The sequence below is a fragment of the Triticum urartu genome, chromosome 3, assembly GCF_003073215.2.
Source record: "Triticum urartu cultivar G1812 chromosome 3, Tu2.1, whole genome shotgun sequence".
NCBI lineage: Eukaryota > Viridiplantae > Streptophyta > Magnoliopsida > Poales > Poaceae > Triticum > Triticum urartu.
The window spans coordinates 624039630-624063193 of record NC_053024.1 but is presented as its reverse complement, the minus strand read 5'-3'; the positions used below and the strand labels follow the sequence as shown (position 1 = coordinate 624063193).

At 44.2% G+C, this 23564-nt stretch overlaps 3 protein-coding genes across 4 annotated transcripts; 1 reads left to right on the top strand and 2 right to left on the bottom strand.

Annotated features, from left to right (window-relative positions):
- The first annotated feature begins 1903 nt into the window (after positions 1-1903).
- LOC125545431 (histone-lysine N-methyltransferase ASHR3-like) lies at positions 1904-8636 on the top strand. The gene is made up of 11 exons (XM_048709360.1): positions 1904-2529; positions 3808-3933; positions 4137-4292; positions 5093-5119; positions 5301-5415; positions 5681-5780; positions 6067-6160; positions 6491-6569; positions 6862-7033; positions 7163-7243; positions 8028-8636. The coding sequence occupies exons 1-11, from the start codon at positions 2182-2184 to the stop codon at positions 8095-8097; spliced, it is 1368 nt and encodes a 455-aa protein (XP_048565317.1). The 5' UTR covers positions 1904-2181; the 3' UTR covers positions 8098-8636.
- Positions 8464-9423, bottom strand: LOC125545432 (protein EARLY RESPONSIVE TO DEHYDRATION 15-like). Of its 2 annotated transcripts, none has more exons than XM_048709362.1 (2): positions 9042-9423; positions 8464-8933 (listed from the first exon to the last, which is right to left on the bottom strand). In XM_048709362.1, exons 1-2 carry the CDS (start codon positions 9301-9303, stop codon positions 8737-8739), a joined length of 459 nt encoding a protein of 152 aa, XP_048565319.1. In that variant the 5' UTR covers positions 9304-9423; the 3' UTR covers positions 8464-8736. The 2 variants fall into 2 exon arrangements, with proteins under 2 accessions (XP_048565319.1, XP_048565320.1); XM_048709363.1 differs by having other exon boundaries at positions 8464-8927; positions 9042-9422.
- An 11227-nt stretch (positions 9424-20650) lies between these two features.
- On the bottom strand, positions 20651-21625 carry LOC125545430 (probable glutathione S-transferase GSTU1). Its single transcript, XM_048709359.1, has one exon. The coding sequence runs from the start codon at positions 21537-21539 to the stop codon at positions 20862-20864; it is 678 nt and encodes a 225-aa protein (XP_048565316.1). The 5' UTR covers positions 21540-21625; the 3' UTR covers positions 20651-20861.
- Between the last annotated feature and the right edge of the window lie 1939 nt (positions 21626-23564).

Here is a 23564-nt window from a genome sequence, read left to right as displayed (position 1 = left end):
AATAAATGATGCGGCATATAATTAATGAAGAAAGAAAGACATGTGGTAACATAACTAGTTACTATAACATCACACATATCAAGAAAATATGAGTCTATAACTTAATAAATAAAGTGATGCATGACAACACATATGTTACTACCCTAAGTTACTCCCCATTGTGAAGACTAAGCCGATAAATCTTAAGATTGACGGACTTGTCTCCGTGGAAGAAATGAACGTTGAGAAGACTGAAATAAATTCAAAAAATTACAGACACCCATGCCAAGTCTAGATTTTGAAGCCGGGTGGATTGACCATATGATTATCCGGGCATATCCAACACCGTCATCTAAAACGGGACACACTATCTGTCAACGGACTCCTCTGCGGACATGGATACGGGAGCCGGCCATCCAAGCATATTTTCCAAAAGTCCGTCCAGATCTGACCTCTTTCATTCCAAATGCATAGCAATATGAGTAAATTAAAATGCGATGTTTCATAGCGTCTAATCACCACCAAAAAGAGGTGTGTCTCCATAGTTTTTACATGCACCCTATCACAAAAGTTCCCGTAGGCCATGCAAAATGGCATTTTGCCTCCTAGACCGGCCGCCTGTGTCTCCTCACTCACTTCGCGGCCAGCTCCTCCCCATCAACCGCCTCCATCTCGGTCGCCAATGCTTCAACATCTAAACAAAGGACCGGTGTGTACGATCATCGGACCCATTGAGATCCAACTCGTCCATCTGCATGGTCAACATTTTTGTATTCTTCGAAGCAGCTGCGAGCTCAAAGTTCTTAGATAAACTTTAAGGTCAACCATTTGAGAGAATTAGCTGCTTGCCCACAAACCATCACAGTTGGGGCCCCAAAAACTTTTTAGATTAGAGGAAGCAGACCAAGTCCGACCAAATTGCTAGCACTACTTCATGACAAGAAACAATAGGCGTCTCTCTCATGACTGTGAATGCTATAAGGTGGATCACTGGGTCACGCCCATTTGGGTAGAGGTTCCTTGGTTTTTTCTTTTAAGTTTTTTTCCTTGTTATCTTTCTTTTTTCGGTTTTGTTTTATTTTTCCTTATTTTACCTTTTGCCGTTTCTCTTTTGGTTTAATATTTTTATGTTTGTCTAAAATAAATATATTTTACGTGAACATTTTTCAAATTATATGTATATGTGAATGTTTCTGAGAAGGCAGAACAATTTTCAAAATTATATGAACACATTTTTAAGAAAACCTAACACTTCTTAATTGCATGTTTCTTCCCTGAACAATTTTAACTACATGAATATTTTTCCAATTAGGTATTCCCCCGTCTCAAAATTCTTGTCTTAGATTTGTCTAAATACGGATGTATCAAGTCACGTTTTAGTATTAGATACATCCATATCTAGACAAATCTAAGACAAGAATTTTGAGACGGAGGGAGTACCATTTTACATGAAATTTTTATAAATGAGTAAATATTTTTTGAAAATTACACAAACATATTTTTGAGACATGAACACATTTTAAAGCCACACAAGTTTTTAATATATATGATTGCATTCCCCGCAAAAACAAATATGATTACATAGATGCTTAATGCATGAACATGTATTTTAACCACATGAAGATTTTCAGAATACAAAACATCTTTTATTACATTAACATATTTTTAGTATGAAATTCTTTACTTAATTACATGAACATTTTCTCAAATTGTGGGAAACATTATTGTTACATTATATAAAACAATTTTAGGAGTACATGAATACTTTACTTTTAAATTTATGCAAACATTTTATAACACGCAGATATGTTTACTTTCATTATAATGTACACTGTAGTTGTTAATAATGTATATAATTTTTAGTTTCTCTAGAGCAGCACATGCTTTTAGTGACAATTTCGTAAAATAAAGGAAACTGCAGCTACTACTTTTATGGGCCGCACCCCTGCCGGACCATTTGCGGATGCAGTGGCCGATTTGCCTTAACGGTCACAACGAGCGTTGTTTAAGCGTTACACATCACCACTCCCCACGACCCCACTCCGCCAAGGAACTACCCAAACCGCACCCGCACTTCTCCTCTTCTTCTTCCCGCCCTCCGCTCCTCTCCGCCCCCGCAACCTCCCCAAATCCCCCCAACACCGCGCCGCGCGTCGCACGGAAACCCTAATCCTGTCCCGTCCTATCGCCGTGTCACCACCAATGGCGGGGCCTCCCCGCCCAGCGCCCGTCCGCCGCTCCGCCCGCCTCGGCCCACAGGCGCCCCAGCAGCCCCCCTGCTCTCCCCCGCCACCGTCCCCGCCGGCCGCGGCGGAGTCTCCAGGAGGAACCGACCCCCGCCGGTCGGTGCGCATCAGCGTCCGGACCCGCGTCCGTGGCCTCCCCTCGGCGGCGCCGTCGTCCTCGCGGATACGGCGCAAGTCCCCCGCGGCGCCTCTGCGGCGGACTGTACAGGCATGCGCGGAGGAGTGGGGGGCAGCGAAGGCCGCGTCAGGCGCCCCGGCGGAGGAGTGCGTCCTCCCTTTCCTCCAGAAAGGCGCGCCGAGGAAGGTACGTGCCGGTACCACTGCCAGGCCTGCAATTCAGTTAGCAGCTTGTGTGTCAATCAGGACTCTGACAACTAAAATGTTAGGTTTGCTAGAAACGGGATGAAGTGGTAAATGGGGGTGATTGTCTGGTGGCACGGAACTCGGGATAGAGACCGAAAGGGGAACATGGTTTGGAACAAAGAACAATGAGTCTCAATGCGGTTATTAGTACTCCACACTGAGAGCAAATGATACACTAGATGGATTTGGATGTCACCACAGAAATTGGAGAGAAAACTAGAACTGTGATAGAGATGTGGAAATCGGTGCAATAAGGGTTGTATCTGAACAAGGACATCACCACACTAGAAAATGTGAGGTGGTTATTCATTTTATAGGACAATTGGACTGAGGGCACACACTGTTTCCGATAGTTGCTCACAACTAAAGAACATGGAGTACTTCAGAAACATGTTACAAAATGTTGAATTGAGTTCTATAACATTAACCATATGAACTGGACGAATAGTGGCATCTCAAGTTATGTATGCAGAGCACATATGGAAGAATTTAGCTCTATGCAAGAAAAAGAAGCTAGAGCGCACAGGAGGAACTATGTGTCTTTTCAGTTAAGGTAGGAGATGAGACTCAAAACTCTTGAGCTCAACGACATCACCCAAGTGCATGCAAGAATGGAGTGTTGATCTGAAGATAACCTGAAGAAACTGAATTTTTGAAGCGGGTAGATATTCTTAGGAAATACGGATGCCTTCCAAAGTATATGTTCCTGGAATGTTCTTTGGACAAAGATGCTTTGGTAACCTGTATAAAAAGTTGCTGCATATGTGATCGCCCAACTCTGATAGAACTGACAGAAGAAGGCTGTAATATTGAGAGTTCAATTAAACACAAGTGTTGTGCCGTTGCTTGTATTCATTCTCTGTAGCTCTGGTTGCTGATAATAAGGGAACAACAATCCTGGAATATGCTATAAATCTTGTTATAAGGGACATCAAGGTGATCAGGGTATGCAATCTTCTGCATAGAAACACAGTCAGACTCTTATAAGTTAATTAAATATTAGGTGAAAGCTTGGTCAAGAAATGAAGGAAGGATGCCAAGTAACACTTCCTATAGGATTCTGATCCACTTTAAAGATTCTGAATATAGGATACCAACATCAAGTGATTCTGCTCACACAGTATTTTAATGTGTACTCCGGATGTTACATAAGGTAGTGTGAGTGTGATTCCCTACTGATTCTCTAAAAGAAGGAATCTTTTAAATCCTTTGGATTTAGGTTGAGTGCCCAATTTGCTCGAGGAGTATCCTGCCCGATGAAAGGACGCGATGTTCAGGTCATCACTGTGAAGTAACCTTGCATAAGGTTTGTTCTGAAAAAAGTGATGGAAGCTGCCCTCGACATGTAAGTTGCTGAAACAAAGTTACATATCTAAAAAGCAATTATATTTTTTTCCAAGATTACAAACAATGATATATACTATAGATATAAATGCCTATCTGTGCAACCAATGAGAAATAATTACGAGTATTTTGTTTCGTTGAAGCCTTTGTTAGTTTCAACAATTTACGATTATTTATCCCCTCATATGTTTGTTAACTGTGCAGTTATGTTTTCACTGCAAAAGGAGAACAACTTGGCACCGGCTGAAACATGTAATGCCTGCATGTACGCAATGTTCGCTGCATCAGAACAGAATGGCTGAGCCTGTTGATCCTTCAAAGCTAATGATAAGTTGGAGTATTTGGTCATCAACTAGTGAGGTTGATGCTATGCTTCATCCACCCTATTTGGTGCTTCTCTGTCAGTTCCTTATATAAACCGTATCTTCAGTGCCTACAATAATATAGCAGTGTGGACAATTGGGTTTTTAACCGGCATCATGGCAGTTTCTCCTAGATAATTGCGACTGAGTGTTTACAGTTTTCTACTTAATAGCAAGAGCCGAGAATTACAATAAAAACATGGTAAGCTTATTTAGTATTGGGTTGATATGATTGTTCAATATTGGCTGATGAGAGAATAGTATAAATTAAAGCCTTAAGTGTAATGATGCACAGGGATGCAAATTTGAATTATAACTTTCTTCCTGACCATAACCTGCAGCCCCACGATTCTCAATTTGAAATACAGACTATTGAGCAGGTTGCCTGAAGCAATAACCTTATATGCTCACATACCGACAGCCTTTTACCATATCAAGCATATGTTCTTATTTCGTATCACCAATTCTGAAGGTCTTATTATGAAACATAAGCTTGATGATTTTGTACTCTGGTTTCAATTTATTAACTAGTATTAGTGTATCAACCACGGAGGGCCTCTTCGGATAAGTTGGTCTGCAAACGGCATCCTCCAATTGTAAATGCCTCCAATATGCATTCCAAAATATTCTCTTTGTTGACTACTTAAATCATGAAAAGAAAGAACATTCAACAATTTGTTCCATACCATTTGCTTTAATATGGTTGAATGCATTTTATTTGATCTCTTTATTTCTATAGGCTTTGGTTGTTTCTGTTGTTGTTAATGTTGCTGACGGTGTGATATGTGCTTCTTACAGGGTGCAGGTCCAGCATATAACATTGAGGTGGTTAATAGTTCCACTTCACATTTGATTCTCTGTATTGCTGAACACACAGAACTTATCCAATTTTGTTTCTCTGTCATATTGCCTTCGTAAATATGTGATGTTGGTGGACTATTAACGGTTTTGTTCTTATAGTTTTTCTTTGATCTGTATTCATTGTTGAGTATTGATTCATTTACAGGAAGCCTTCCAGCGATTACCTCTCCCATATGCTGATCAAGAGTTCAATATTGACCATATTAAGGAGGAGTTGGAAAGTGTGACAAAACCACCTCCATATGTACGTTTGAAGCATAGTATCCTTTATATGATTGCAATTTAAACTAGTTGACCAGTTTCCCTTTTACTCCCTCCGTTCCTAAATATAAGTCTTTTATATATTTCAATACGGACTACATACGGATGTATATAGACATATTTTAGAGTGTAGATTCACTCATTTTGCTCCATATGTAGTCTATATTGAAATCTCTAAAAAGACTTGTATTAAGGAACGGAGGGAGTATATATTTTCATTTTTATCTTTTAACTTTGGAATCTTTCGTTCCTCAATGAGCTAAGATGTATATTTCGTCAAGAAGAAATGTGATGGTGATGCCATTGAAGCTAAATGCAGTGATTGTGATCCTCCTCTGACCTGTCAAATAAGATGCTCGTGCAGGTACGAACCAACTTAATTTCTTGCGTGCATGCTTTGGGGGATCCTTATTCTCTGTGTAACGTTGTTTTTTATGAGATGATTCTCATCAGAATTCGAAGTGCTTATAACTAGAGAATGATTTTCCAGATTATTATACTCCAATTGAACAGCAAACGGTTTTTCCAATGTATACTGTAATGCTGTATCTTAGAGTTTAGAGTGATTATATTCTATAAAATGCTTTATGCGTTCATTTTATATAAATGCATCTACAAATTTTTATAGAAAGTTATGATAATTCCTACAGGTCTGTGTCCATTAGCTGCTCTCAGGCTTGCAAGTGCTCAAATAAGTGCACTAACAGACCATTTCGCAGAGAGAAAAGGATCGGGGTTGTTAAGGTAAGGAATTCATTGGACTTCTTTTTTCATGTTTTCAGAAGACAAAAAATAATTAAAGGTTTTAACTTTCACAACTTATAATGTTTTTTACAATGTTAACATACTCCTTAATTTCATGACTTCTCTTCCTTCTCCAGTTTCTATAAAGTATTTTGTTTTCCTATTTGGGGTTTCATGCCTAAACTTCATCTGGTGCGCCAATTATATAAATATATTTTTGTTTCCTTTTATTTTTGCATCTTGTTATTAACTTTCTTTGGTAATAATAATATAGTTATGATTAAGAGATTTTTGTGTGACAAATAACTCCCTGGTGGGTTTTTTCTGTAGACACAACATTGCGGATGGGGTGCCATAGCATTGGAAACCATTGAGGAAGGTGATTTTGTGATAGAGTTTGTTGGAGAAGGTATTTGAGATTCGTTCTTTGGTTTGCTTTATAATCTGATTGTAGTTCGTTTAAACCCCTACTTCTACAGGAGACTATGGCTTGTGATTACCTTCCTAATGATGTTGTGTGAGCTATTCTGCTATTGTGCTGAACATATTGCTGTTAACCTGAGTTCATGTCTGTTAAAATCAAAAGCTAGTTTCATTTCTAGAATAGCTACTACAAAAGATAATCATTGATGCTCACCTTGGTATACTCTCCATTTTTGTTAGATCATATATTATTTTATAATTATAATGCCCCATTCCAGTTATAGATGGCGCGAGATTTGAAGAAAGGCTTCAAGACATGAAACAGCGCCGAGATCAAAATTTCTACATGTGTAAAGTCAACAACAACTTTATAATTGATGCAACATTCAGAGGAAATGACTGTCGCTTTTTTAACCACAGCTGCAGTCCTAACTGTCGGTTGGAGAATTGGTAATTGTCTTATTTGCAGAAGCTTGGCGTATGGATTTCTTTAACCTATGTGTTTGTTTATTCAGTGGCTTGCTGTTCCTTTATTCTCTAAAAGAGTTTTTATGGCTTAACTGAGTTGTTTGTTGGCAGGCAAGTTAACGGCAAGACAAGGCTAGGTGTGTTTTCTTTACAGGGTATACGAGTGGGTGAGCCCTTGACCTATAATTACAGGTACATGAGAGACTCAATCAGCCTAGCACTTTGTATACCGTTCTTCCGTGATGTACACTCACATTGACGTTTGGTATAATTTGTATGCATTCTACAACCAACAAATTGTTTACAACGTTAATTTGCGTAGCCGTACAGATGCTTAGCTGGATCTTTATCCTGACTAAATCATACTATCATTTTGCCTTTTCTGGTGCTCCACTGTAATAAGAAAATTCTGGATTCCGTTTTATGTTCTACATAGTCAATAAAAGCTGACACCATAGATGAATAAAAATAAAGTCCTAGTGACAATACTAGGTTTACATGGAAAGGATATGTCAGCAGTGGTGATGCTAGATCCAATACCCCTCGGTGTCAAGTATCAACCTTTCTGAAATCTTCCAAACTTCCAAGTATTCTGATGCAATATAAGTTCAACAAAGTGGCAATTTGTGTGTGGCACCGCCACTCTATATTAATATTAATTCTCCAGAGGCATCAACTCATAATTGTTACTGTACTATAGTTTAGTTCTCGTTTTTGACAGCATTTCTTAACATAATAATGGTTCATTGATTGTTGAAAAAAAATTAGGCTGAGACATAATCACGACCTAGATTAACAGCCCTAGACTCTGGATTTATCTTTTGACATATAGCACTGCACCTGAGTAAAATATTTAGCCTTTGGGAAGCACTAAAAGATCATTTCCTGTATTGCTTCACTTTTGAATTAGTGTTGCAAGTACACAGAAGTATGTTTTATGATGCACTCTCATCTCAGTTTTTGGTCTATCTCGTAGCTTCGTACAACATTTTGGTCCACAGACAGAGTGTTTCTGTGGCGCTGAAAACTGCCGAGGGAAGCTGTGATAGGTAAAAGACTGACCAAAGGGGGGTACATATAACAGCTCTGACCGAGGGAAGCTGTGGCTCAATGCAAAAGTACATAGCAGGAAATGGAATGTATAGTGAAGATTGATGCTGAGAGCAGCATTACCCACTCATCTTCCAAGTGTGCAGGTTTTAACTCTGTAAGAAGTGTTTAGCTAGTTCTTTCAACAGATGCCGAGAGCAAACTGTCTAGTTGCTTTTTATCTCAAATAGTTCAGTTTAGTCGTTCTGGATTGCGATGCTGAACCTCTACAGATGCCGAGAGCAACCTGTGCTTCTCTCCGTGGGATCCATCAGAAATCTACATGCAGCATTGTGGTTCAGGCAACGAAAACTGGAAAACCATTTGCACCGAATGGAGTCATTGCATCACTGCATCTTATTACACACTAGTACATCATTTACAGACGTATGTACATACACAGCGCAGTGAATTGAACCTCCAATCGATCTTGAGCTGGAAACTAGAACGAAAACGAGACACGATGAAATTAAGCATAAGCAAAGCTAATTAAGAGCAGAAGAGCTCGCAAACTACTAGTATTTTTTTCTATCTTTTTTTTAATTTATGCCAAGATCGATGGATCGACGCGGAACGCGGTGAGGCTGGTCGGTCCCTTAGCGAGGCTGCTGGATGGTGCGGGGGCTGAACCTGCCGCCGCCCAGGACCTTAGCAGGCGCCTTCTCCGCGTACTTCGGGACCTCCGGCGGCGAGGCGACGTGCGCCCGCCACCACTTCTCGATCCCCCAGGGCGCCACCTCGCCTCCGCTCTTCTTGACGGCGGCTTCTCCCTTCCTCTCCTCTCCATCTGCTCCTAACCACGGTGGTAGGTTTAACAAGGTAACAACCGTGAAGGAAAGTAGAACCTTTTTTTTGTTTGAGGGTTGAAGGAAAGTAGATCTGGGCCGGTCTGGTCACGTACCGTTGTGGCGCGGCGGAGGGAAGAAGGCGTCGCTGTCGTCCGGGCCTTCGTCGGCGTCGAGGAGCCCCAGGTCGCCGTAGTCGCGGAGCCAGCTGTCGCGGAAGGACGGCGAGGAGGCGACGAGGCGCCACCACTCGGGGGAGAAGTCCTCGACCTCCGCCGCGGCCGCCTGCACGGGGGCGGGGCGGCACCAGCTCCCCGGCACGAAGGGCTCCGCCCACGGGTTCAGCCTCCCGCCGTTGCTGCCGGTCACCACCTCCATGGTTGCCTGTAGTACTGTATCGCTTCCTCCTCTCGGTTTCGAGCTCACTGGAGTGCTGCTGCGGTGTGGACTGGTGGAGTGGGGTGGGATGGGAATGGACGGTGACAGGTACGGCGTGGGGTGATGACGATATTATAGTGCGCTTCTTGGATCTTTTGGGCTGGCCGGTCTTATCCGTTCTGGCGTTCTTATCCGTTGCGGTGGATATTACCACGTTGCGCGATGCGTACGGCCCGCTGTTTCCCTATCGGCGGCGTGCTGGTTCCAGATTCAGTGTCAAGTACACGAGCTACTCGACAAGGGTTATGTTCACAAATCCCTTAGTTGATGGATCGTTTTTGTCATCTTAGTGTCAAAAAGGATGGACCGTCACTTATCTGTGTTGATTGCAGAGCCATCAATAATTACTATGTTGGATATTGTCATATTATTTGTAGGTTAGAGAATATGTTTTTTTAAGTTGATTTGCGCAGTGGATACTATTAAAGTATTGTGAAATTGGGAAATGGGTAGAAAACAAAATCAAAAATTATATCCAGGTTATATGAGTGGTTAGTTATGTCTGTTTGATTAACAATGCACCTAATACTTTTATGATTTTGATGAACAAGGTTTTACGTGCTTTCACTAGATGATTTGTGGAATTCTAATTTCATGCTATACTGATTTATAACAAATCATTGGATATACATTTGACCATTTTCATGTTGTTTTTAATGATTTACAAGATGCAAGTTTGGTTGGTAACCCTGGGAAGCCCATCGTTTGCACCTATCAAGTATCATTTCTTGCTTATGTTGTTTTCTTTTTGTTTTTTTAGAACCATGGTTAAGACTTACGCCATGGTGGTTACATTCTCATTCTGCATTACCAGCCTCGTGCCCTCGGGTACATCAACTATAATTTTGAAGTCTCACACCTTCCTTGCAATGGCCGCTAACTCATGAGCCAACATGTTTTTCTTACGGCTGACGATGCTGATCTCCACGCTGGTGAACAAGGAGAGTTGTCTCCTCATATCCGATAGAACTGCTCGGCAGGCATTCCTGCACTCTCGTACAGTTTGAAGTTCCCGTCCGATCTCCGCGCAGTCAGTCTCCAGAGTTACGTGCCCTCTAAATAGGCAAGCAAATTCAGTAAGCCCCAACACAACATTCGCGCCTGTCGGTGTCAAAACCGGCAGATCTCGGGTAGGGGGTTCTGAACTATGCGTCTGAGGATTGATGGTAACAAGGGACAAGTGGGACACAATGTTTACCCAGGTTCGGGCCCTCTTAATGGAGGTAAAACCCTACGTCCTGCTTGATTGTATTCGATGAGTATAGGGGTTACAAGAGTTGATCTACCTCGAGATCGTAATGGCTAAACCCTACCAGTCTAGCCTATGAGAATTCAGATAGCCTCTACGGACTAAACCCTCCGGTTTATATACACACCGGAGGGGCCTAGGGTTGTACAAAGTCGGTTTGTAGAGGAAGGAAATAACATATCCGGACACCAATCTTGCTGTCCACGCATATAGGAGTCCTACTCAGACACGGAGGAAAGTCTTCTGCTTTTATCCTCACGGTCCATCAGTCCGGCCCATATCAAGTAATCCGGACACTCGAGGACCCCCTAATCCAGGACTCCCTCAGTAGCCCCTGAACCAGTCTTCGGTGGCGTTGTGTTCGGCACGCGGATTGTCTTCGGCATTGCAAGACGGGTTCCTTCTCCTGAACACTTTTAGGACAATTCTCTATACAAAGGAACTGTATCCGGCTCTGTATAATTGATACAACCCTTAGCCAGGAAGGCAAGATATCCAAATAAAGCAGTTTCTTTTACTGACAACTTTTTACTGCGAAGCGTCACATTTGGCTCTTTAATATTTCGAACCATTTGCACGCCTCCCGTTTCGCGTTTCGAGGCATAGCCCCATTGGCACGTCTTGTCAAAATAGAGATCGTGCCCGCCCATTGTGGGATTCTTATCAATACGGTTTTGGATAATCCAACCGCGCCATTCACACGATCTCTTTGGGAACAGGCGGGTTTTAAGGCTTGAGTGGGGGGCGTTTGGTATTTCACTGCCTATAAGAGGGTAGAAAATCCCTCCTTTCTTCCCCACGCCTTCTTCTAGCTCTTGCCTTCCCACCTCTGAGCTCCAGCGCCCCAAAACTTCAATCTTTCCCACCGCCACCAACCTCCCTAGCCATGTCTGGATCCGGTTCCAAGGGCAAGTGGGAGGCCTCCTCCGTCACCGAGAAGGACGTCAAGGAGCTCCGGGGCACGAGCTATCTGTCCGCGAACATCACGCATAGGCTCCCCAACAAGGGTCAGGTCACGCCTACCCCGGAGCCCGGCGAGAGAGTAGTGCTCATTCCCCACTTCCTCCGCGGACTAGGGTTTCCCCTCCACCCCTTCGTCCGCGGCCTCATGTTCTATTACGGGCTAGATTTCCATGATCTAGCCCCAAACTCCTTCCCCCACATATCGGCGTTCATCGTCGTGTGCGAGGCTCTCCTCCGCTCCCACCACACTTTGACCTATGGCTCAAGGTTTTCAATCTAAAGCCGAAGGTGGTCGAAGGACAGTACGTGGACTGCGGCGGGGCCACGGTGAGCAAGCTTCCCGACACCGTCTGGCCCGAAGGGGCATTTGTGGAGACGGTCAAGGTGTGGCATGTAACACCCCGGATATGACTTTCCCAATTTGTACTCCAACTCTTGCCGTTTCCAGCGTTAAATTATTTTATTTTCTCGGGTTCGGGTCTTTGTCTCCGTGTGTTGTTGTCGTTGTCATGCATCTCATATCATGTCATCATGTGCATTGCATTTGCATACGTGTTCATCTCATGCATTCGAGCATTTTCCCCGTTGTCCGTTTTGCATTCCGGCGCTTCGTTCTCCTCCGGTGGTCATTTCTAGCTTTCTTTCGTGTGTGGGGATTAAACATTTCCGGATTGGACCGAGACTTGCCAAGCGGCCTTGGTTTACTACCGGTAGACCGCCTGTCAGGTCTCGTACCATTTGGACTTCGTTTGATGCTCCAACGGTTAACCGAGGGACCGAAAGGGCCTCGTGTGTGTTGCAGCCCAACACCCCTCCAATTTGGCCCAAAACCCACCAAAACCCTCACCATCATCTAGAGCGTTCGATCACGATCGCGTGGCCGAAAACCGCACCTTGTTTGGACTCTCCTAGCTCCCTCTATGTCTATATAAAGAACCCCCATTCCAAATCCCGGGTCTCCTCCCCCGAAACCCTAAAAATCCGCATCGCGCCGCGCCGGACGTTTCGTCCGCCGCCGCCCGAAACCACTAGCAGCGTGACACGTGGCATCGTCCCCGCCGCCGCCGCTCCGGCCCGGGAGGCCCGTGGCCGGCCCCCGCGGCCCGGGATCCGCCGCCGCCGCCCGGGGCTTCGCCTACCTCCGCCCCGCCGCCTGGGTCATCGCCCCGCCGCCCCGGAAGCCCGACGCCGGCGCCGCCACCTCGCCGCCCTTCGACGCCGGCCGCCGCCGCCTCGCCCGACGCGCAGGCGCCGCGCCCGACCTCCGCGCCCGCCGGCTCCGCCTCTCTCCGGCGTCCTCCTCCACGCCCCAAGCCCCTCTCCGGCCGGCCCCCTCCGTCTCCGGCGAGCTACAGTAAATCCGGCGATCCTCGTAAAGCGCGCCCGGCCAGATCTAGATCTGGGATATTTTCTCTCGGTTGACTTTTTGCCCCTAAACCTTAATTATCTTGCCATGTTCATCGCATCGTAACTTTGCATCCGTAACTCTGTTTTGGGCATATAGCATATCAAAATGTTCGTCTCAGAGAACACATCATTTCATTCCATTGCATCATTTTCATTTGAGTTCATCTTGATGCCCGAAATGCTGTTAGAAGAGGGCTACTTGAGATATTTGTCAGATCTGCTACTCCATTTAGATATTTGTCATTTTTGCCATGATTATTGTGTGCATGATATGCCCATGAGCTCTACATATGTTTTGTTAAGGGTTTTGCCATCTTTCCAGAGGTGCATCCCATGTATTTTTGTGATGTGTGTGGTGACTAGCACAAGCTTGAAAAGTGAGGCACTTGGTAATTCTGTTTTCAGGGACTTAGCATTTCCACTAAGTCTTTGATCTGTTTTTCTCATGATGCCATATGTTCATGTTGTTTCCTAGTGATCCGTGCCTCTTTTGAGGATGATCAGTAAGGATGTTTTGCTAATTTTGTAGTGCTCTATCCATCCATGTTTTTGTTTGCATTTATGGAGCACCCTAGCTTGAGTCAATCGAGCTCTACTTTTGCTACTTCATGAATCTGGGCAGATTGTCTACTTGTTAGCGATTTTGCCGAGGATGTTGTAGTTGATCCGTGCATGATATGCTATTGTTCTTGCCATGTCCAGCTTACATTTTGTGTATTCTTAATGGGTGTATGCTTAGTTTGTCATGACTTGCTCTGTAGTGAGTGCATCTAGCTCGTAAACATGCCTACTTGATATCTGTTTTCAGCATGCTTCAGTTTTCACCAAGTCTGAGAACTGATTATGTTTCTGCCATGTTCACATGCTTGCAATTGTATTTTCTGATCCCTTTTGGCTCAAGGTCACTAAGGGATTTTTGTTAAGCCCTTTGAGTAGCTCCATGCCATGCTTTACTTTGCCATGTTCAGGTTCTGTAGAATGTAGTTTTGTTGCTCCGAAGAGTGCTATCTGATCTGAGATTCCAGACAAGTGTTAATTTCACTAAGTCTGAAATCTGTTTACCATATGCATTTTTGCCATGCTTGTTTGAACCTGTTAATGGATGAATTGGCCGTAGCTCAGTGCTAGACTTTTGTTAAGAATCTTGAATTCATCCCTGCCATGTATTTTGTTGTCATGTTTGGGTGCTGTAGCTTGTTCATCTCTTTGCATTTAGATGGCTACTTGCTGTAAATCGCAGACTGGTGTCATATTTGATTTGCTTGCCATTTCCAAACCGTAACTCCGATTCCGGCATTCTTTATATCGTTTTCAAGCGATTTCATCTCATCTTTCCAGTGGTATACTTGGATTTCCAAGTTGAGGCCAGGTTCATGCATTCCTTGTCAAATCTTGCATATGCATCACATATTGCATCCCGCATAGCATACCATCTTTGCATCATATTGTTTGAGCTTTGCACGTGGTTGATTGTGTCCTTGTTGGTTGTTTGTCTTGTTTGGGTAGAGCCGGGAGACGAGTTCGCTAACGAGGAGCCCGTTGAGTTTGCTTTCGAGGATCCAGTCAACTCTGACAACTTTGCAGGCAAGATGATCATACCCTCGAAATCACTACTATCTTTGCTATGCTAGATTACTCGCTCTTTTGCTATGCCAATGCTACGATGCCTACCACTTGATCTCAAGCCTCCCAAATTGCCATGTCAAACCTCTAACTCACCATGTCCTAGCAAACCGTTGATTGGCTATGTTACCGCTTTGCTCAGCCCCTCTTATAGCGTTGCTAGTTGCAGGTGAAGATTGGAGGCCGTTCCTTGTTGGAACATTTATTTACTTGTTGGGATATCATTATATTATCTTGTTATCTTAATGCATCTATATACTTGGTAAAGGGTGGAAGGCTCGGCCTCTCGCCTAGTGTTTTGTTCCACTCTTGCCGCCCTAGTTTCCGTCATATCGGTGTTATGTTCCCGGATTTTGCGTTCCTTACGCGGTTGGGTTATAATGGGAACCCCTTGATAGTTCGCCTTGATTAAAGCTTTTCCAGCAATGCCCGACATTGGTTTTACCATTTGCCACCTAGCCTCTTTTTTCCCTTGGGTTTCCGGAGCCCGAGGGTCATCTTATTTTAAACCCCCCCGGGCCAGTGCTCCTCTGAGTGTTGGTCCACCTGTCAGCTGCCGGTGGCCACCAGGGGCAACTCTGGGCTGGCCTACCCGTACCTAGGACAATCTGAGTGTGCCCTGAGAAAGAGATATGTGCAGCTCCTATCGGGATTTGTCGGCACATTCGGGCGGTGTTGCTGGATTAGTTTTAACCTGTCGAAGTGTCTTGAAGAACCGAGGTACCGAGTCTGATCGGAACATCTCGGGAGGAGGTCTATTCCTTCGTTGACCATGAGAGCTTGTCATGGGCTAAGTTGGGACTCCCCTGCAGGGATTTGAACTTTCGAAAGCCGTGCCCGCGGTTATGGGCAGATGGGAATTTGTTAATGTCCGGTTGTAGATAAATTGAACCTTAACTTAATTAAAATGAATCAACTGAGTGTGTTACCAAGATGGCCTCTTCTCGGCGGAGTTCGGGAAGTGGACACGGTGTTGGAGTAATGTTTGCGCAGGTTGCTCTCTAGTTTCTCGCTCGCGCTTTGCCTCCTCTTCTCGCTCTCTTTTGCGAACAGGATAGCCACCATTTTTTGCTAGTCGCTTGCTGCAGCTCCACATATATTTTTACCTTGCCTTACCTATAAGCTTAAATAGTCTTGATCGCGAGGGTGCGAGATTGCTGAGTCCATGTGGCTCACAGTCACAGATTACTATTACACCAGATGCAGGGCCTGATGATTCCGCTCCAGGTGACGCGCTTGAGCTCAAGTGGGAGTTCGACAAGGACTCTCAACAATACTATGTTTCCTTTTCTGATGATCAGTAGTGGTGCCCAGTTGGGGGTGATCGGGACCGTGTCGCATGTTGGGTTATCTTTTATTTTGGCGCCGTAGTCGGGCCATGAGTGTTTGGTTGATGTAATGTTATTTATGTATCTTGATTGACGTGGCGAGTGTAAGCCAACTATGTTATCTCCCCTTTATTATTTATATTACATGGGATGTTGTGAAGATTGCCTTACTTGCGACACATGCCTTCAATGCGATTATGCCTCTAAGTCGTGCCTCGACACGTGGGAGATGTAGTCGCATCGAGGGTGTTACATGGCAGCAGGAGTGGTTCTACATCACCGAACCCCGCAATGCCAACTGGGGAGCCAGCCCGACTTCAGATCCAGACCCCCTACCAGGCTCACCTCCTGGACCGCTAAGGGCCTTGACTGGGGATCCACGGCGGAGGTGCAGATGCTGCAAAAGCGCATCACCAACATGATAGGTAAAAACATCGGTCTCACAAACGTGATTCAGGTGATGCTCTTCCGCCGGACTCTCCCTTGCCAACTCCGGGCCTCTCACATGTGGGAGTTTAGTCCGGAGGAGCCACGGACCTTGAAGCACTTCTTCGGCACGACGCACAAAGACATTTGGAAGTTGCTTTTCAAGGCCCAAAAAACGTTGCCGAAGACATCGGTCTCGACATCGAGAATCCGGCCTCGATGGTAAGCATGATTTTCCCGAGTACCTATTCGGTGAATAAGTTTAGATATAATGTATTACATGTCCTTCGTATAGGGCTGGACGACAAAGGCGGAGCGGTTCAAGTGTCCGGCATCGCTGCCCGAAGACTCAGCCATACCCCAGCTGACAGAGATACTGGTCCCGGCGCCCTATCAGGCACCAAAGAAGAAGGTGAAGAAGAAGAAGGGCAAGGAGGCCATAGGTGGCCCCCGCCACAAGGGTCCTTCGGACGCAGTGTCCAGAGAGACCGAGGCCCTCCAACGGAGATGTACTTCCTCTCAAAGGGAAGGAACTTCGGTAACACACCCTCGTCTCCACCGGCTCCACTCTTGGTTATCTCTCACCTTTACTTGTGCAAGCTATATTGTGTTGTATCCCTTGCTTACTCTTGTGTTGGTTGTTGTTGCATCATATAGGTTGCTCACTTAGTTGCTTATCTAGTCAACCTAGGGCCAGTTTTTTTGGGCGATTCTACCAGAATCGCCCCCCTCCCCAGCTTCTCCCAGAATCACCACTCCATATTTTTTTTTACAATCCTAGCTAATTAGACCTTAACTAGATGGGATTATAAAAAAAATGGAATGTCGATTCTGGGAGAAGCTGAGGAGGGGGCGATTCTGGGAGAATCGCCGAAAAGAACTGGCCCCTACATTGATGCAAAGTTTAATTTGGTCAAGAAAAGCTAAAAATTGTTAGTTGCCTATTCACCCCCCCTCTAGTCAACTATATCGATCCTTTCAACGTGGAGATTTCAGGACTTTGAAGCCACCATGATGATAAGTAAATGCATGGGAAAAATATACAATATGACACTTTATAATATCATACATAGCCTTGTATAGGCGCTGCACCAATTCATTTTTTGGCTAGGTCCACATATTTTTGGAGTAAGGAGACTATGTGTAGTTCCTTTGAGTGTATTTAGGAAGGAGACCGACTTAAGGTTCGATTCTACCTCCACCCTCTCCTTCACCTAGTCAAATCCCCCTTTTGTACCTCCTTAAATACCCCCTTAGGGCGTTAAATTAGTGTTTGTGTTTTGTTTGATTGAGTTTTGACGTTTTCTACTCTTTGCCATAGACACGAGAGTCGGAGAGACCTCGTGTATTACACATCACCGGAACCCCAGTGTGTTAATTAAGTACTTCATATTAAATCTGCAATTCACATTGCACGTCCTAAACTCTTTTTTGGTCTTCGGTTGCATTCATGGATTGATTCTTCGTAATCAAGTTGACGGTGTTTCCAATACCGTCAGTAACCACACCAGAGTTGGTATAGAAATTGTTTAAGCCCCGTCGTCGAGTGTACAATGTACGTTGTCAAGTCATCAAAGTGCCCTCCAACCAAAATCAATAACATCTAATCAAAAGATTGGGTCCCTTATACCTATCAATGTGGGTCAACAATAAGAAGATGGCCTACGAATGGTTGGACCATCAACCATGTCCATGCTAGATGGATAGAAAGGATGGCTATTAATAATGTGGCCTTTATTTTTAGGCCCCGTGCCCATCCAGCCTCGACTCCATGGTCTTCCACCCCATGCAGTTGTGGGAGTACATGCAATGGATGTGATGCGTGTTGTGAGAGAGACGACTAAATGAGGAGAGTTAGTTGAGAGCGATACTAGAGAAAATCATAATGGTCATGTTCATCACGATCTTTGCCGTATGAGGGTTGGGAGACTCATATGTTAGATGTAGGGTGCCAACGCTACAATGTATGCATTGCACGACTAATCTAGGAGGAGGTAGTGGCATCCATCGTCGGTATTATATTTAGAGTGGGCTTTGCTAAATGGGGGTTTGAGATCATGACCTTTTGTCGCGCACATTGTAGCCAACATGAGGGGTCAAGAACAAGGTCGGTATAGCCATATGATGGGTCAGCACTAGTACCCTAGAAATTAGAATAACTTATTTACTTCTTCACAATAGCAGTGACAAATAAAAATTGTGCTCCTCTGCTAATAAACCACATGATGATGCTTACTTGGTCACCAAAACCTCTATTATTCTAGAAACTAGATGATACCCTGCGTATTGCTGCCGGAATGCAAAGATACATATCCATACAAAAAAATTACTATTGAGTAACATAGTACTCCCTTCATCCCATAATATAAGAGCGTTTTGACACTAATATAAGAGCGTTTTTTACACTACACTAGTATAAAAAACCACTCTTGTATTACGGGACGAAGGGAGTATAATATAAACAAAATCGTTTGGTAGGTTCCTCGTTGATTGTCGTATGTGCACAATGAATGTCATGCATAAGAAGCCTCAAATACAAAGGAAATGAACTAAGTATCCATATACAAAAGTGGTTCGAATACTTGTAACATGTGGCTCAATGTTACAATTTGTCATAATCCTTGGCAGTCCGTATAAAAAAGCATCCTATAAAAAGCAATAGCCCAACTGCAAAAATCCCCTCTTGTTCCTCTCGCACAAAACTGCATGTCGACTGCCTCGCCGCGCCCTAGGCAGGAAGAAAGGAAGGAGGGTCTGAGGGGTTGTATGACGGACAACGACAAGGTTCCTTGTGGTGCCACGGTGGGGTGACGTGGAGTGTCGATGGCAGCCTCGACGAGGTGAAGGCCTTGCTGACGATTTGCCGAGCGAAGCCGATGCGGGGCACCGACAACCGTTGCAATCGTGTGTCGGTTCCATCTAGCATGGCATGGTGGCGCAACATGGAGCCCAATCTTGCTGTGATGACGGGTCGTGTGGTTCAGAGCTTGATCCTGATGGCTGTAGTTAAGAATTGTTGTAAATATGAGATGTGATGCGATGACTGGACAAAATCTAGCACTTTCTTCGTTGTTTGTAGTGTAGTGGAGGTAATGAGATGAGGTGAATGATGCCGTTTAATGTGGAGTTATGGCTGCTGTTTCATGGGGTGGGCGTGGCGGCGTGCAGCGGAAGACAAAGTGGCAGGGAAGACGAACCCTCATCCACCTATTGCGATAAGCTGGGTAGATTCTTTTTCTTTTAAGTAGAATATGTCGATAGATTGATCATGTGCGTTAGTTACATGGGCTTAGGATGAACGACCAAGCCCATCTAGATAGATGGCATGTTTATACAACATTAAAAACAGCCTCACAATAACTTGCTCGTGCGCGGGACGCGGAGCTTCTATTTGGCGCGCTGCTGGGTGATGAGCAAACACGCAGTCCTCGCGCCCTAGTGCGCTTTTGGGCCAATCCCATGTGCTTTTGTTTTCATTTTATTTTTTGCCCTTTGCTTTTTCTTTTTTTCTTTTTATGTTTTCATTTTTCCTTCTTTAAAATAATTCAGGACTTTAAAAAGTTTCAAAGTTCAAAATGAATTGTGAATCATGAAAAAATTGTGCATCCAAAAAATATTAATAAATTTTAAAAATTGTTCATGAATTCGTAAAATATTTCTGATATTAAAAAATGTTTGAAAAGGTATTAAATGTTTGTGTATTAAATAATTGCATTTAAAAAAAAGATTTAGATTGCGTATCTAAAAAATGTACAAGATTCCAGTAAATGTTCATGATTTCGAAAAATATTCATGAATTTCCAAAAATGTTCGTGAGTTCAAAAAATGTACACGACTTTAAAATAATGTTCGCGGCTTTGTAAAAAAAATCCAAAATTTCAAAAAGTATTATTGAATTCTAAAAAATGATCATGAACTCAAAAAAATGTGAATTAAAAAATGTCCGCAAATTAAGAAAATATCATATACTTGGAAAAATATGTTCGTTAATTCAAAAATTGTTCACGAATGTTCATGAATCCAAAAAAATCACTGGTTTGAAAATGTTCAAAATTTTAAATAAATGTTCACTAATTTTTTATAAGGAAGAAAGGATATAAGGAAAAGAAAAGAAAAGAATAAAAAATGACGAAAAAGAAAGAAAAACCAGGCAAAAAATAAAAGAAAAATGAAAGAAAACAGTATGAGCGGCTCATACCGAGGATGTGGCGCATGGCGAGAGGATGCGCTGGGTCGCTATCTATCGACCCATTCGCCAAATAGGAATCGTCGTGGGACACTAGGTGCAAAATGCGCACAAGTTTCTTGAGCAAAATATATTGAAGTACCTCACATATATGGGGTCGCAAATAGGCAAATACATTGGACAACATCTTGAAAGTAGAACACGAGACAAATGGCATTAAAGACTCAAATTAAACACAAACAAGAGCAGACTCGAGCCAAACTCCATGAAAGCAAACAGTTCGCCACGCATCCACCAGCCGGCTGGTCGATCGGCTTTACTCGACGCCGTAGTGCTTCTTGAGCAGGCAGATGAAGTCGTGCACCTCCTCCGGCGGCGTCAGGACCTTGGCGACGCTCTCCCTCTCCCCGCACCGCCGCGCCCACTCCGCCAGCCCCGGGCACTCTTCCTCGACGCTGAACCCGCCGTGCTTCTCGTAGCTGTAGAACCACGACGTGAGCGGTATGAGCGCGACGTCCACGAACCCGAGCGCCTCACCGCCGAAGAACGCCCTGCCCCCGAGCTCGGCGTCCAGCGTCCGGAGCGTCTCCAGCATCTCGACCCGCGCCGCCGCGCGCCCCTCCCCCTTGAGCTTCCACAGCCGCGTCCCGCAGCTGTACACCCGCTTGTCAACGTAGTCGGCCCAGAAGCGCGCCTGCGCGCGCGCGTGCGGGTCGGCGGGGAGGAGCCGCGGGGCGGCGGCCGCGAAGGCGTCCTCGATGTACTCGAGGATGACGAGGGACTCGCAGACGGCGCGGCCGTCGTGGAGGAGCACGGGGACCTTCTTGTGGACGGGGTTGGAGCCGAGGAGGAGGTCGCTCTTGGCGCCCAGCAGCTCCTGCTCGAGGGACTCGCAGGCCAGGCCCTTCTCGGCCAGCGCAATGCGGCAGCGCTGCGCGAACGGGCTCACCCAGAAGTCCAGCAGCACCAGCCCCGTCGTCTTCTCGCCGGCCATTATCCTATCCTTCCGCTGCTTTGGAGATGCAGGAGCTCTGTTTGTTTCCCTGTATGTGTGTGTTGTGGTGTAATTGTGTGCTCTCACGGCTTTGCTTTATAAAGGGAGAAAGGCAGATTCAAAATATTTCATTCACACTTATTTTTTCCAGCTCACGGAACACGACGGCATCTCACATCTGGCCTCTGTGTTTGACGCTGACTGGGTATCACGTCAAGAATAGTTTATGTGCTCAAGGAATGCGAGCAGGTTATATTAATATGTAGCGGAACTCGTGCCTCGTGGATCATGATATTCCGATCCAATGATCATATGATGCTAAGGCTGGTCATAGTGGGGAGTAATTAGACTAGTGTTATGCATATGATACTAGCCTAAGTTACTATCTTCATAATGCAAAGTAACATAATAGTACTTCCTCCATTTCATAATGTAGTGCTTCCTCTATTCACGTGCTTCAACTTTGACCGTAAATTTAACTACCAAGACTGATTGCGGCGGAAGCAAAAATTATATCAGTGAATTCGTATTCGAAAGAAATTTTTAATTATATAATTTTTTCTCCCGCCGCAGTTGGTCTCGTTGATAAATTTATGGTCAAAGTTGAACCTCGGGAAGCGCGGGCGCACTATATTTTGGAACGGAGGGAGTAGTATCTTAGATGTCTTCATTTATTATCTTGTAGACTCATCTTGTCTTAGAAAACGCTATGTTACCGTAACATATTATCTTACCACCTCTCGGAATATATGTTTTGATGGAGTGATCAAAGCTTTTAGGTTTATACAATGTTTGCTAGAAACTTGTATTTACAAGAAAGTGAGTGAGAGCACTACAACATTTCTGATAAGTATATGTGGATGACATATTGTTGATCCGAAATAATGTAGAATTTCTGAAAAGCATAAATGGTTGTTTGAAGACTATTTTTTCAAAGAAAGACCTGCATAAAGCTGCTTACATATTGGGCATCAAGATCTATAGAAATAGATCAAGACGCCTGATGATACTTTCAAAAAACGCACACCTTGACATGTTTTTGAAGGAGTTCAAAATAGATCGGTCAAAGAAAGGGTTCTTGCCTGAGTTGTAAGGTGTGATGTTGAGTAAGACTCAAAGCTTGACCACGGCAGAAGAAAGAGGAAGGACGAAGGTCGTCCCCTATGCTTTTGTCATAGGCTCTATACGGTATGCCATGCTGAAGTACCGCACCTGATGTGTGCCTTGCCACATGTTTGGCAAGAGGGTACAAAGGTGATCTAGGAGTATATCACCAGATAGCAGTCAAAATTATCCTTAGAGGAATAAGGAAATGTTTCTCGGTTATGGAGGTGATAAAGAGTTCGACATAAAGAGCTACCTCGATGCAAGCTTAACACCTATCTGGATAGCTCTGAGTAGAGATACCGGATACGTATAATGGAGCAACAATTTGGAATAGCTCCAAGGGGAACGTGGTAGCAGCATCTACGATATGACATAAAGTTTTGCGAAATACATAGGGATCTGAATATGGCAAGACCCGTTGACTACAACCTCTCTCACAAGCATAACATGATCAAACCCAGAACTCTTTGAGTGCTTATCACATAGTGATGTGAACTAGATCATTAAGTCTAGTAGACTCTTGGATGTTGGTCACATGACGATGTGACCTGTGAGTGTTAATCACATGGCGATGTGAACTAGATTATTGACTCTAGTGCAAGTGGGAGACTGTTGGAAATATGCCCTAGAGGCAATAATAAATTAGTTATTATTGTATATATTTCATTGTTCATGATAATCGTTTATTATCCATGCTAGAATTGTATTGATAGGAAACTCAGATACATGTGTGGACACATAGACAACACCATGTCCCTAGTAAGCCTCTAGTTGACTAGCTCGTTGATCAATAGATGGTTACGGTTTCCTGACCATGGACATTGGATGTCGTTGATAATGGGATCACATCATTAGGAGAATGATGTGATGGACAAGACCCAATCCTAAGCCTAGCACAAAGATCGTGTAGTTCGTATG